General features: G+C 31.1%; 1 protein-coding gene across 6 annotated transcripts in view; it reads left to right on the plus strand.

The window, feature by feature from the left end:
* The window catches only part of LOC143244080 (beta-arrestin-1-like), a 45,195-nt gene extending 31,988 nt beyond the window's left edge, over nucleotides 1–13,207 (plus strand). For all 6 annotated transcript variants that reach the window (XM_076488127.1, XM_076488126.1, XM_076488129.1 and 3 more), the window contains 3 exons: nucleotides 3,328–3,414; nucleotides 5,467–5,613; nucleotides 6,381–13,207. In XM_076488127.1, the coding sequence (XP_076344242.1) occupies nucleotides 3,328–3,414; nucleotides 5,467–5,613; nucleotides 6,381–6,471 (325 nt within the window). In that variant the 3' untranslated portion in view covers nucleotides 6,472–13,207. The remainder of the gene's footprint in view (nucleotides 1–3,327; nucleotides 3,415–5,466; nucleotides 5,614–6,380) is intronic.
* Nucleotides 13,208–16,311: the final 3,104 nt, after the last annotated feature.

Genomic DNA, 16,311 nt, shown 5'->3' on the forward strand with positions numbered 1-16,311 from the left:
AATTTATTTTTACCTATTCTTACCTCAACAAACTTAAAGAGATCCCTCTTTTTTATACATTTCAGTAACTTTTATAATAATAAACAAAGAAAAATCATGAAATAAAGTACTAACCCAAATATTTTTTCTTGCTGTAAATTGTGAATGACACTTAACCCTTTTCTTTATTATAACAGTATTAATACACTAATTAATTTTTATTTAACTAAATAATGCACCAAAAAATATAGATTAATAACATGGAAAAAGCAGATAATTTCCTCTAACCACAATTTACCTAGCTTCCTAACTATGTAGCAAGAGCCATTACAAATTCATCCATACTAGCAATTGTGATTCTTGTGAAAACCAAAATTGTATTATAAGTGAAATTGGCACTTATCTATTGAAAACATGATGTAATACAGTATGTCATTTGATAGATGAAAACCTTGACTTTCTGTAGGTTTATAGGTAATGTATAATTAAGTGTAAGAGAGAACTGTTAATGAATTCTGAAAGACAGTTTGATAGAGGGGATCTGATTTTCTGTTGGTAGTTCTGGAACCAAACGGAACTGAAGGCTATAAAAAGGTTTGTCTGAGTAATGACGAATTTATAGTGAGTTATTTGTGTTTAATTTTGTACTTTTTGAAGGGGTGATGGATAAAATAGAGGAGATGTCTAGAGAAAATGTATCATATCTGTCACATTATGGGAAATTCAAGATTTTTTAAATATTTCCTTGTATAATTAAGACCTTAAAATTTGTATTAAAATATGGATTATCAGCTAAAATGTTATGCTATATTAATCATTGTAACAAAAAGTAGATTGATAAAGTTTTGAATCTAAGACGTTAAAACTTTGTGTCACTTGCAGTAAAGGATGCCCAGGACGAGAGGGTTAATGAAAAACCATTTTTTGTTACTTGTTTCAACAACAAATATAATGATGAAAAAGTTGTGATAATTTTTTTTACACCCAACTTTGTCAAGTTAGTATTAGCAAACTTTTCGTTCAGGTTTGACAGACAAGTTTCATTAAACTTTGCTTCAATTCTCACAGGCTAATTTGAGCAGATTTTGCTTCAATTCTTACAGACTAGCTTCACCAAACTTTGCTTCAATTCTCACAGACTAGCTTCACCAAACTTTGCTTCAATTCTCACAGACTAGCTTCACTAAACTTTGCTTTAAATCTTACAGACTAGCTTCACCAAACTTTGCTTCAATTCTCACAGACTAGCTTCACCAAACTTTGCTTTAATTCTCACAGACTAGCTTCACTAAACTTTGCTTTAATTCTCACAGACTAGTTTTACTAAACTTTGCTTCAATTCTCACAGACTAGCTTCACTAAACTTTGCTTCAATTCTCACAGACTAGCTTCACTAAACTTTGCTTCAATTCTCACAGACTAGCTTCACTAAACTTTGCTTCAATTCTCACAGACTAGCTTCACTAAACTTTGCTTTAAATCTTACAGACTAGCTTCACCAAACTTTGCTTTAAATCTTACAGACTAGCTTCACCAAACTTTGCTTCAATTCTCACAGACTAGCTTCACCAAACTTTGCTTTAATTCTCACAGACTAGCTTCACTAAACTTTGCTTCAATTCTCACAGACTAGCTTCACTAAACTTTGCTTCAATTCTCACAGACTAGCTTCACTAAACTTTGCTTTAAATCTTACAGACTAGCTTCACCAAACTTTGCTTCAATTCTCACAGACTAGCTTCACCAAACTTTGCTTCAATTCTCACAGACTAGCTTCACCAAACTTTGCTTCAATTCTCACAGACTAGCTTCACTAAACTTTGCTTTAAATCTTACAGACTAGCTTCACCAAACTTTGCTTTAAATCTTACAGACTAGCTTCACCAAACTTTGCTTCAATTCTCACAGACTAGCTTCACTAAACTTTGCTTTAACTCTTACAGACTAGCTTCACCAAACTTTGCTTCAATTCTCACAGACTAGCTTCACCAAACTTTGCTTTAATTCTCACAGACTAGCTTCACTAAACTTTGCTTTAATTCTCACAGACTAGTTTTACTAAACTTTGCTTCAATTCTCACAGACTAGCTTCACTAAACTTTGCTTTAAATCTTACAGACTAGCTTCACCAAACTTTGCTTTAAATCTTACAGACTAGCTTCACCAAACTTTGCTTCAATTCTCACAGACTAGCTTCACCAAACTTTGCTTCAATTCTCACAGACTAGCTTCACTAAACTTTGCTTTAATTCTCACAGACTAGCTTCATTAAACTTTGCTTTAATTCTCACAGACTAGCTTCACTAAACTTTGCTTTAATTCTCACAGGCTAGCTTCATTAAACTTTGCTTTAATTCTCACAGGCTAGCTTCATTAAAATTTGCTTCAATTTGGACAGGCTAGCTTCACCAAACTTTGCACAGAATTCTCATGAATTACTTTCAATAAAGTGTCTAACTAGTTTTACTCTATCAGATAATAAAGTTTCCATGCTCTTCAGTTTTTGGCTATTTTCTAATTAAATGTAAAATAGACTCGTGCTTTTCCAGAATGGACAATAGTATGATTTAATCTATAAACAGGGTTTTTAAGTACTAGAAATCTGTATCAGTGGTTGGTAGTTCTAGCACTCATTCAAAGTCAGTAATAAAAAGCTTTTGAAAACTTCATAGAAAATGGTATTTATCCACTGGTATATAGAGTTGAAGAAGAGGATGAATGATAGGAAATCATTGGTAATTGATGTTATTAATTTTTTTACCTACTTTTATGAACATTCGTTTTTTTTCATATATTATTCTGTGGTAAGTGTTTCCTGCAAACCTTGTACATTGCACATGAGGTTTTAACAAAGTTTTGAATTTCAGGTAATTTCTTGTAAATTTCGAATTATCATATCTTACCCATATCTTATTTGCTTTACTGTAATCCTAACCTGTCTGGCTTAAGAGTAAATACATAAAAAATGAGAAAAAGCAATGAGATGAGCATCAATAAGAAATGAAAAAAATAAATTAAATTGTGGGAAGAAAAGAGAACTTATTTATAGTTCCTTCTGTATTTTACATTATTTATTTTTTCCATACATAAAATTAGTGTTAAGATCAGGACTCAAATGATAATGTAATGAAATGTGTTCTTTTGATCTCATAACTTTTATGATACTGTGTAATTTATGCACTATTTTCATTCATTTCTTTTGTAAAATCTCTTTTCATTAGCACTAAAAAGAACTGCAATATTTTTTAATATTAACACAAGCTCAATATTATTATTAATTATTCTTATTTATTATTATTAATATTTTGTTATTTTTTATCAGACCAACTGATATGTATCATTTTTCAGAATTACAGATCCACAACAGAAAGAAAACTTGGGTATTATTGTCCAGTATAAAGTTAAGGTGAAGTTGTGTCTGGGCCCACTTGGGGGGTAAGTTAGGTTAAAATGTATGATGGTGCATATTAACAAATCACAAGTAAGTTGTATTAAATCAGTTTTAATTATTTTGTTTTTCTAAGAAAACAAAAAGAATTTTAGCATTGAATAGTTTACCCCTCAAATTACTATCTTGCTTTAACTTTAAATTTATGTACAATTTTTAATCATATTATCACCTTGTATTAACTTTAAATTTATGTACTAGTTTTTAATCATCAAATTACTGTCTTGTTTTAACTTTAAATTTATGTACTAGTTTTTAATCATCAAATTACTGTCTTGTATTAACTCAATTCATGTACTTGGTTTTAATCATCAAATTACCAACTTGTTTGTACATCATTTGATACAGGTGATGTTCATTTATTGCATCATAAGTTTTATATTTTTGCCTTCTAAAATACTCATTCTAAGGAAGTGATTAAAACTTATGGCAAAATCGCTCTTTTTCTTTGTGAAAGATATGTTGATGAACCCCTAACAAGAATTAGTGAGGTTAAATACCAAATTGAGGGAATGTTTGTTTTTAAAAAATTGTGTTATTTGTGTGTAATTAGGGGCCCTGTAATCAACAATTTCATGGAATTGCAGACAACATGGTGCACAATTGTTCTGGAAGTGTGCTTTTAAACCTAATAGGAACCACAGGCCTCATTAGTAATTCTGTTGTTATTACTTTAGTGAGTGGGGATACTTGGCAATGCATGATGGTACATGTGTTCATTATAAAGATTTTTAACTTTTTTATCAGTTGTGATATATGGATATAATGAAATTCTTAAATGTGCTTCTGTCACCTAAAAATAATCTTTGTAGAAATCACGGGGAATCTCAAACGTTTTTTACAATGACCATATCATTCAAAGTGCAAACAGAAGCATACACAACCTAACTTTGGGGAATTCTTTTACATTCTAAGATTTATTTTTCCCATTTGGTTGATTCTAGAATCCTTCCATGCTGTTGTTTGAGAATTATTTTTAACATTTAATGGCACATTATTCAATTTTTGATCCACTTTTGTAGATTTATCTTTAGCATTCTTTTTTTTTCCCCAACATCAGTTATTATTTATGTATTTTGGTAATATTATGTTGTGCCTGTAAGTGTAAATTTTGAATATAATGACTGTAGGAATAAATGGTTTTTGGTACTTACGTGGTAAAACTGATAATTTAATAGTTTTTTTTTTTCATTTTCTAAATAATGTTCAAAGAATTTCAAAAGTGGTTTGTTTAGTGGAAGAAAATTATTTTAATGGTGGCAGTGAACAATTGTTTAACATATTTATAAGTTTCATTTCCTGTACACTTTTATTTAATACAACTATTCTTTGATGGACATTAAAATAATAGAAGATTATGACTGGATAAAACTAACATTCTTTTTACGTAATCTGTTTAGAGTGTATTAAAGTTTATAGAAAAAAATTAACTTTCGACTTATTAGTAGTAGTTCTCACCAATGGATCATTATTAAATTGTGATATTGGAACTTCAACGTATCTGACACTATATAGCTTTAGTTTATTATTCGTGGCTTTTACTAATGTGTTTGTTTTTATTCAACTTGAAATTATGACTTACTGAGCACACTTATTGCATCTCTTTTTGGAACTTAAAATATACAGAGTTTTGCAAACTAGAATTTTTTGAGTATCTTTATTTTCTTTTATGGGTTCTAAAATTATTTACTATTAGTATAATTAGAGTGTAAACCTTCTTACTTAGGACTTGTATATCATTTTATATTTGGGAAGAAAAGAAAGTATCTTTACCATGTTCTATAGTATTGTGTGCTTGTAATCTGTGGTAATGATGAAGTTAGGTCTTTTATTTCTGGCTTTAGATGCATGTGTTATAAGTCTTATTAATTAATACCAAAGTCAGTCGAGTCTTGTGGGTATTGCACTAGATTAAATTGGGTGAGAGAAACATATCTTGTATTAAATGGAACTCACTTATGACTACTGTTCTAAATACAATAGAAAATATTATCTTGGCCACTATGAGATTGCGAGAAATAATGCCTTTCTTTTTAAAGTGATGTGGTTGCTGAACTTCCATTTATTCTCATGAATCCTAAACCAGAGGAGCCACAGAGTACTCCAGTTCATCCAGCACAAGGATCAGGGGAAGAGAATGATAATGAGACAGTTCCTGTTGATACCAATCTCATTCAACTTGACACGTAAGTAACAGTTTTCAAATCCTATGATGTGAATTAGAAGAAACAAAATTACTATTATAGTTATAAGTGACTGTAGTATGAACTATACAAACTTTCCACTTGTTCTAGTTAAAAATGTAAACATAAATTCTGTTGTAGCATTGCTGTGTAGGCCCATTTTTGCATTACTTTCACTTAGCAGTCATTCCCTTTATGACTTTTATTTTTACTGTTGTTGTAGTGATTAAACTACTTAATCCAATATTCATTGCCATAATGATCATTTTATACTTTATTACTAAATCTCTTAAGCTGAATATGACAAGTATAATTTTTATCACTAAATGGTAGTTCCTACTTGGACATTGGCTTAAACATTTGAAACTTTTACAATCTTGTTGGTTACAATATTTGTCAACTTTATTTTTTATAATTTCTTATTTGATTCAATATTTATTATTTTATTTCGATGATTGTTCTGCATTGTTAGCCAAGTATTTGGATTTAGGGTAAGCTAGGCCTCCTGGGATGGCAAAACTTTGTGAGATATTATTGTGTTAATTGCTGATAATATCATTAAAAGTAATTATAAGTTTGAAGATTATATTTAATTATTGACACACATTACCAGTTCTCATCTTTTTTGATAACATGCTGTGATGAGAAGTTAGTCGTAAATAATTTACACAGTATGTGTATCACTTCTGCAGTTACAGCACTCCTTGGCTACTCCAAAATTGTATTTTGTGATGATAATATTGTAGTTTTTGTTTTTTGGTTGATTATAGTGAGGGAACGAGCGGATCATTAGATCAGGACGACGACATAATTTTTGAGGATTTTGCAAGACTTCGACTGAGAGGAGAAACTGAAGCTTGAAGACGTGTAACAGATAACTGTTGAGTGAGGACTTTTATTTCTGAAAACAGTATTTTCCACTACTTAAGGTTTCTAGTGGACAGAGCATCATCAGTGCTTATCCAGAGACATTAAACCAAAATGAATGAAGATACAGTTGCTTTCTTAAAAGTGTCTGGTGGGGTTCTTTAATATTAAATTTTTCTGTTTCATTCAAGGTTTCTGATATTTTAATTGTATAAACAAAGGCATGTGCTTGTCTGATATATTGATGACAAGGATTTTGTACAGTAGACATCAAAATGAAGCACGAAAAGTTTCAATCAGTGTATTCTAATTGTAACCCTCTCTGGGAAACAGAACAATTTTGGAGTGTCAAGAACACACCTGTGTATGAAATTTAAAAACCTGTGTTAAAACAAAAGAAAAATTTTACTGTATTTCAGTAATTTTTAAACAAACTATTTTATTATTGTTATTTTGTCATGTTTTAACATTTACTCAGTATAAGTCACAAAGAATTATTAAGGGAACAAAGTTCTAATTTTCATTTCTGCCTCTTCTGATAGGACAGCTCTGGGATTACAGAGACTTACAGTGATAAAATCTGGGGTTTGATTCCATAAGGTAGACATATAGATAGCCCAATGTGGCTTTGCTCTAAAACAAACAAACCAAAATTAATTTCTGCAAGGGTCATAAGTTTTTCTTGTAAACAGAATTTACTGATTTTCATTTTAATTTTTTCCCATTCTGGAGTATAGGTTTGTATTTACTGAGAAGTTATCATCCATTGAAAATATTTATGTCTGTTTCATACTTTATTTTCTTTCTCTGTTAGTGGTTTTATTACTATGACCCTTTGTTGCCACCAATAAAGAATTACTAATGCAATTAAGTCCTGAAAATAGCTCTAGCCAACAGTTGAATATGATTGGATATAGCAGTTTGTAAATGGCTTGCATCAATGGAGCATAAATAAAGTGGCTTAAACAGTAATTTGCAGTTTCTAGCTGGAGCTCTTGTCAGGGTGAAGAAGAGAATCTAGCAGTAATTTTAAAAGAATTAAGAACAAAGCACCGATCTGCAGATTTTCTGATAGTTCCTTTGAACACTCTTATTTGTTTATGAAAATGTTTTATTGTTAAATTGCATCTAATTGAAAGATACACAAATTTTCTTTTATAACAAGACACCAGGTAAGCTTAGTTAGGTTTAGGAAGTACAGTATGTAATGACAGAAAATCCCAGTGACTCAAGTTCTTATTTATTGAATATTATTGTCACATTTTATCTTATTCAAACATTGCACACAAATAAAGTATTATTTATTGAAAAGGAACTATATTTATCAGATACAGGTCAACCTAGACCAAGAATATTGTTAACGAAAATCATAATACCTAGCAAGAAGAAGGCAAGGTTGTGCAGTTTTGAAAGGTGGATCTTAAGCACTGTCTTTGTTTTTTCAATTTTTTTGCCATGTTTTAGGATTTATAGCTGAAAGTGGTGAATACTGGCAGGATATATGAAGTGATACTTTCTGATCTAAAATAAATTTCAATTTTAGATGAAAATTTTTTTTTTTCCAAAAGTGTCTTGCAACAAAATTTTGAAAAATTTGCAATGCAAAAAAATGCTGAAAATAAAAAATGCACATAATGTGATCTAATAATTGAAAATTACATGCTGTTTAGCTAGCATATACTAAGTTCTGTGCAATTTGGTTAAGTATTTCCATGATGAAAAAGAATAAATTTTAAGATATCATTGACATTTGTCTAGTCCAGAAATAGTTAAGTAACCTTTGCAGAACAAGTTTTTAAAAATTACCTTTTACATTTGTTTGACTTACAAATAATTTGAAACAACGTGAATACTATCAGTCAATTGAACTACATAATAATGAGTAAAGGTATTTTTTGAAGGAACAATTTGTTGGTGAACAAAGAAGTATTTAAACAAATTACACCAGTTACTATAAATATGTCATTAATGACAGTTAACCTTTTTTCTTTGGTTTAGTTTTCCTTCCCTCTCTCGTGAATAGATATATTTGTATTCTGACTATCAAGACTGAAATGGTTTTGAAAGACTTAATAAAGACATTAATTATAGTACAATGGTGATAATACGTTATCACAAAATATCAAAAATGCATTTGTTCTGCAGTTTCTTTAAAAAAACAAAAAGGTATATAATTAATTTCATGTCTATATATTGAGACGTGAAATGTTTGACACCAGTTTTTTATTTCTGAAATAAGATACTGAATGGTATAACAAATATATATAAGAATTACAGTTGATTAGTTTAATTTTAATATTCAACTTGCATGAAGAGAAGTGTAGTGTAGTGTGGGATTATAACCTTAGAAGTTTTAAAACTAAATTAAAACCCCTGGTCATGAAAAACTGATTCCTCAAGGCATTGTGCCACATTTTGAAATATTAGTCCCAAAAGGTACTGATTGGCAGAAATAAACTACTTGACTGTACAATTCAGTTTTTTTTTTTCAGATTTAAAATCCATCAAATATAAAAAAAACATACTCCTGTATATAGCAGTAATAGTTTTAGAGGTTTTAGTGTTTCCATCTTCTTCAGAATCAATACCATACGTCTTGCTTCTAATCTAATTCTGTTTGACCTTTCAGGACACGTCCTTCTCATTATTCATCTTTCTCCACTTTCAGCACTGTTTGTTCACTTCAAATTAATATGATTTGCTTTATTCAAGCATGAATCTAAAGGTAAGCAGCATCTACAAACGTTGCAGGCGAAACAGTCCTTTCTTTCTATGTTTATGCTCCTGGCAAGGCGTTTTACAGATTTCACTTACAAGTATATTTTTTCAATCAGAAGAAAAAGCTTTATAGATTGTATTATTGGATTATACTTTTTGTAGTCTAGCACCTACAACTCATTTCTTGGCTCTGATGTGTTTTTCCTAAATTTGAGTCCATTTTTTGAAGTCAGTTGTCTTATATGTTGGACCCACAACCTTCAGCTAGTAAGAATAAAGTAGTACAGTGAGTATATAACATTTAAGGACAGGCCTTATTTAGTTATTTATGTAAAACCTAAGATTTGTGCTGAAAAAAAGAAAACTTTTATTTAGATAATTAAAAGAAATTGTTTCATTGATCACAGTTGCTTGTGTTAAAATAGCAAGGTTCTGTGTTGAATATATTTTGATCTATAGTGTTATGTAATGTGGTCATAATTCACAGAAGAATATATATCAACATTTCTTTGTAATATACATCATTCTATACTAATAGTGAACAAGGTATTTCTGTCTTGAAGAACAAAGTTTAGATTACTGTGCGACCGATTTAGTATTTTTATCAGGAAAATTAAGATATTTTTCACACTTCTGCATTAACAGTAATCTAGATAGATATACAGTTGTTTGTTGGCATTTAGTCTTAGTTATTTAGAGTACCATTCTTGTAGCCTAGTTTTATCCAGTCACTGATGAAATTATGAATTAAAATAGTACATAATTAATCTTTAGTAGTTGCACTATACAAGCTAGATGTATTCATTAATAAATATTTGAAAAATATTCTACAGAGATCATACCTTTTAGTAAGGTTAGAATCTCTCTAGAAAAGGTAATTTGGCTTGCTGGTTTAATATACAAATATTAAGCTATAAAGCATCCTTTACTTTTAATTGACTTAAACTTTTTTATCCATTTTATACATAAAGATGTGGCACTAGTCATGAATCAGATTCAATTTGTTTTTGAATTCATTTTGAACCTTATGCTGAAAATTTTGAATAACCCTGTGAGTTTTTTTTCTGCAGTGGATAGAGTTAAAGTGAGTTGTATAAAAACCAGTTTTAGTAAATAATTTTTGAGTCTTTTTCTTTCTGTATTATAATCTAGTCCCTCATTTACGTAGATTAACTTTTAAATCATATGGCTTATGAAACTCCTGTATATTACTTTATATAGTGTAAATATATATATATACACATACACACAAATATATATATAATGAATTTTTATGCAATCTATAACTTTTTATCTATAACTTGCTATGTTTTTGCTTGTTGGTTTCCATATTCCTTTTTTATATATTGTAAAATGTGAAGAATACTTGTGGGATTCAACAAAAGATTTATAGAAAGATTTGTCTTGTTTTATGAAAAGAACTTGTAGAGAAGAGTGAAGAAGTATAGAAGTGACTTGCACGTTTTTGTGTGTGGCGTTTTATGACATTTTGTACTTGTATCATTTGTGAAACAAAACTTTACATTTTTATATGTCAACAGGTTATTGACCGCTTTCTGTAAGAAAAAACAAATTACAAACTAAAATTTTAAATTGATTATCCAGCAATTTTTTTTTTACCAAAGGAAACTACAAGATTGGAAAGGTCTCGTTTTGAACAAAAAGATGCAGTTTTTGTTTTTCAGCAATGAACTGCGTTTGCACTGACTGTTATATACTACAAATGAATAATTTAATGTTTTTACAAAAAACATAAAGTTCTAAGTTGAATTCGGTTCTTCTATCTCCCTCCCCCAAAAGAAGGATAACAGATTGAAAGCGAAAAAAAAAGTATATATTCAAGAACTCAAAATCCAATAAGCCTGGCATTTGTGATTTCACATAAGCTACAATATTTTCTTTCACAATGCCCTTTCAAGCTTAAAATCAAGGCGTACATTTTGAAAAGCGGTTTTTTACTTTCCTCTGACTTGTAATCCGATGTGAACAAATTAAAGAGAAATGTGAAAGGAAACATCTGCAGTTTACATTATTTTATGTTTGTTTTACATGCATCGCTAGTTTTCAGTGTTTAAACCGTGATTAGGAACTTGAAAATTTTTGTGATTTTTTTATTATTATTATTAGAAAATATATTTACAGAATAATAAAATATACTTAAACTTGCAGCAGAAATTTGATGTCTAGCATACAGCATTACTGTTTCTTGCAACGTTAGAATTCACTTTATAAAACCCCATTGAGTATAATTATAATCTATAACTTTTACAAATTCTATAACTAACTTGTTTATTTTTGTTCTTACGTAAATTTACAATTTTGCAGGTGACTTAGTATTTTGCTAAATGTGCACTTGTATATCTTTTTAAGTATACTCCAATACTTTTAACGTTTACAAATTATAACCATATTTATATATATAGTGGTGTTAGTGTTGGTATAAAACTATAGATTGATTTGAAACTTTGATATTTTTTTTATAAATTTAGTACATCTATGTTTTGTAATAGTTTGAATTGTTGAATAGTGCAGTATATTGTTGTACGCTTGATTATTGGATAGAACTGTGTATTATAGTAATTGTTTGTATTAATCATGAGAACAACGTTTTCATGTCCAACCAACATTGAACATATAGTAAGTTCGTGTAAAACTCGCCACATTAAACCAAGAAAATCGGGTATTATAATTTTGTCACTGTTACATTGTATCAGTCAACTAAACTTAATAGTTATTTGTTTGTTTGTTTGTTTTTTCTCAATTGTTGTGGAAGGTAAACATATTATGTACTATCATAAATATTTGAATAATATTTTTTTTCTACATATGTGAAAGAAATAAGCTATCATTGTGAACCTGACAAAAGCTATGACTTACCTTGGTAACACTCAATTTTTTATCTTAAAAAATAACAGGCAGATTGTAGTATCAGACGTTCTTGTATGCTCTCTTTGAAACTCAGTTTAAAAACTTGATAATATATAAAAATAAACATTTACAAATTAGCTAGTTTTACCCTTTCCCTACTATTATGTGGTCAATAAAATTTACCTGACAACAACTTATTCCCGAGTTCGTGTATCCTCTGTGACTTACTAGTGTTTGTGAAAGTTCCCAGTAAGTTACATGCTAAAAATCGGTTTTCAATACGCATAATGGACACAGTGCATATAGCCAATCGTGTAACTTTGCGCGAAAACACAAATGATTGTTTGTAGTGAAATACAAAGCTACACAACAGGTTATCTGTTCCTATTACGGGTATTGAAACTTGGTTCCTAGTGTCATAAGTTACTCCTGTGCTACTGAAAGGCAATACAAACAGTTTGTCAAAAACATAGGTAAAAAGGAAATCCTTGATTGATTTTATTTTTGAGATTTTAGCAACATTTCCCTAACGACCTGCTAGTGTGGGGTCATTTTGTTAGTTTTAAGCTTACGAACTCATAATGCAAAAAATCCGGAGTTCGATTCTGCATGGTAGGGAGAATACAAATAGTCTATTTAAAATAGTAAGAAGTTCAGAAAATAAACAGCCTGAAAATGATTTATGTTCTACTTACAAGCACATGTGATATTCAGCGAAAGCGAGCGTTTATGTCTTAATTAACAGTGGTATCTTTGACCCTTGATAATATGATTTTAATGGAATTTTATTAATGATGAATAAATAGAACATTTATTTAATATAATAAATTGTAAAACTTCTCACTGTGAAAAACGCTCACATAACATTTGATGTAAGTTCTAGTCACCAGTATAGTCTAGAAAATATTCGAAAAGGTTAAAAATTATAAAACATAGCAACAGGATTTTTACGATGAACAAGTAGAAGAAATACAGTTAGTGGACAACTTTACAAGAAATTGGACCTCCTTATCGCCTATAAGCCTACAAATATTTTAAATGTCTATATAGAGAAGGCAGTACTATTCAAATATTAGAAGATTTTTCCAATATAAACTGATACATTTCTTGAATAAAATGGTTTTATAAAATCCACGAAAAAAAATGTTTTTTTTTCACTCTCTCTTTTCCTTTTTTCCCATCAAGCTCGAAACCAGTGGTTTCTATGTAAAACTTCGCGTTTGCTCTCGAAGCGTTTGTCATGTGATAGTGACAACGTATGTGTTTGAAGTTATTCTTGTCTTATTTCAGATAAATAATACAATAAAAAGTTAAGGTGAAACACATGATTATTATAATTGTTTTGTAAAAGAATAATTAGCACGGTAGTTTCTTTGCAGATGGCAGTGATAATTTTTAAAAAGATTGGATTTGGTTTGAATTTCGCGCAAATCTACACGAGGGCAATTTAAGCTAGACGTCCCTAATTTAATATGTAGAGTAAGACTAGAGGGAAGGTAAATCATCATTACCATCCACCGCCAACTCTTAGGCAACTATTTTACCAACGAATAGTGGGATTGACCGTGACATTATAATAACCCATGGCTGAAAGGGCGAGCATGTTTGGTGTAACGGGGATTCGAATCCACTACGCCCCCCCCAAAAAAAAACGAACCGAGTTTAAAATGTGTTCCTTGTACGTCCAAACCACGACTGAAACAGCTTTTATCTTTTTTTTTTTCATTTACGTCTCACTTTAAAACCAAATATTTTGTATCAAGAAGATTATAAAATAAAATTCTTTAAAGTTTCAATACTAAAACAATTGTTGTATCCATAAAACATCGAAATTTATAATTAATTATAATGAGGTTTGATCCTCGGTTACCCTATTTCCTTCAAAGCCATCTTTAGTTGTTCTCATAAAAAATGGCCCTAGCTAAACATGCTCCCCCTCCCAGCCGTGGGGGTGTATAATGTGACGGTCAATCCCACTATTCGTTGGTAAAAAGTAGCCCAAGAGTTGGCGGTGGGTGGTGATGACTAGCTGCCTTCCCTCTGGTCTTACACTGCTAAATTAGGGACGGCTAGCACAGATAGCCCTCGAGTAGCTTTGTGCGAAATTTCCAAACAAACAAAAATCATAAAAAATAATGGTGATTCTTGAAAAATGTTCGGAACATTCAGTATTTTTTGATTATTTTAAAAGATATTAAGGAAAAAGAGAGGGTTATATGTGTTAAAACTTCATCGTTATATATATCAATATTAAATTTTCTTAATAATTTGGTTAATGCGTCTCCATATTTTTTCTGTTTTTTTTTCCGTTGTAATTTATACGTGATATTATTTCTATTACTCTGTTAACTTTCTCTCTCTACACTGTAGTCTTTGTTTCAACCCGACAGATCTGGTAATATTATTTATCAAAATCGCATTTAATATAATTTTCGAGTACCTTGGTCGCTCAGCGATACGTTTCAAGATTTATAAAGTTACAATTTGGTGCTCGATATTTACACTAGACACATTGTGCAGCGATGTTTTGAAATGAACGAATACTTTTCCGAATTTAGTCATTCAACACTTCCAGAAATCTTAGATGCATAATTTTTCCCTCGTTTTATCAAGAAAAGCACATATAGACATACTTCGATCATACACTTTTATTTTTAATATTAAACTTTATGATAATACCGATTATAATGAACGTTTGAGGTGTTTTAAATATGTATTTAAAATCATGGACTAATTTCGGCGAACAAGCTTGTGTTTGTGTGTTTTCTTATAACAAACCCACATTGGGCTGAGAACCCTTGATTTTAGCGTTGCAACGCCGTAGACTTACCGCTGTACTAGCGGGGGATAAGCGAACAACTTACTCGAGTGTGTGTTGTCTTATAGCAAAGCCACATCGGGCTATCTTGCGATTCCACAAGTTATTCATCATAAGACATTATTTAAGCCTATTATACAAGGGCTGTTCAAAAAATACGCAGACTGTTTGAATTGCGCGGCTCCAGTTGGTTCCAGGGAAATCCGCTTGATGTCGCTAGGTTCGCACAGATCAGCTGATTACGACGCCATTTCCCGATTGCAGATATCTTCATTTGTGTATTAGCTACGCGGTTTTAAGTGAAGTGTGATTTTCTCGTTTGGCGGATTTCAGAATGAATGACCCGAAGGAGCAACGACTTGCTGTGAAATTTTGTGTTAAACTTGGAAAATCTGCGACTGAAACTTTTGCTATGCTTAACACGACTTACGGTGATGTTGCTATGAATCGTACGGCATGTTTCAAGTGGCATGAACGTTTTAAGGATGGTCGACAGTCCATTGAAGATGATGAGCGTCCTGGACGTCCTTCCACGTCAACTGACGACCCACACGCCGACAAAATCAACACCCTGGTGCGGGCAAATCGACGTCCGACTGTTAGGGAGCTTGCTGAAGAGTGTGGGATATCAGTTGGATCTTGTTACGAGATTTTGACCGAAAAATTGAAGATGCACCGCGTTGCTGCGAAATTCAGCCCTCAGAACTCGTGAGTTTTTGGCCAAACACTCGATCACTGTTCTTCCCCACTCCCCCTACTCACCTGACCTTGCTCCTTGCGATTTTTTCTTGTTTCCCAAACTCAAAAGACCCTTGAAAGGAAGAAGATTTGAGACGATTCCCGAGATTAAAGCAAATGCGACGAAGGAGCTGGAGGACATTACAAAAGAAGCGTACCAGGACTGTTTCAACAAGTGGAAACACCGTTGGGATAAGTGTGTGCGTTGGGGAGGAGAGTACTTTGAAGGGGTCCCAGACCTGTAACTTCTAAATAAAGTACATTTTGTTTTATGACGTTAGTCCGCGTATTTTTTTAACAGACCTCGTATATACATATTTTAACATTACACTTTTAACCTAATTCCTTATAGATTTTAATGAATTTAAAAATATATAATAATGGTATTTCAGTCTTACCGTATTCGTCGCATCCATTCCCAACTATGCATTTTGTTCAATTCGGAAATTTTAAGGCCAGCGGAGATGCAACGGACACAACAATAGTAGTCTTAAAATGGCTCATTATAACCTTAATTCTGCGAGAGAAGTGAATACAAACACAGCTTCTGAGCGCTTCTGGTTATTTTTCAGGCCTGAAATATTTGAAATCAAAATTACTGCCACGTTTCAGATTTGACTGAACAATTCTTATGAATTTATGGTATAAATGCGTTTTATTAGCTGGCAAAGTATTATTTTAATTAATTATAT

Source organism: Tachypleus tridentatus, chromosome 2, assembly GCF_004210375.1.
Source record: "Tachypleus tridentatus isolate NWPU-2018 chromosome 2, ASM421037v1, whole genome shotgun sequence".
NCBI classification, from domain to species: Eukaryota; Metazoa; Arthropoda; class Merostomata; order Xiphosura; family Limulidae; genus Tachypleus; species Tachypleus tridentatus.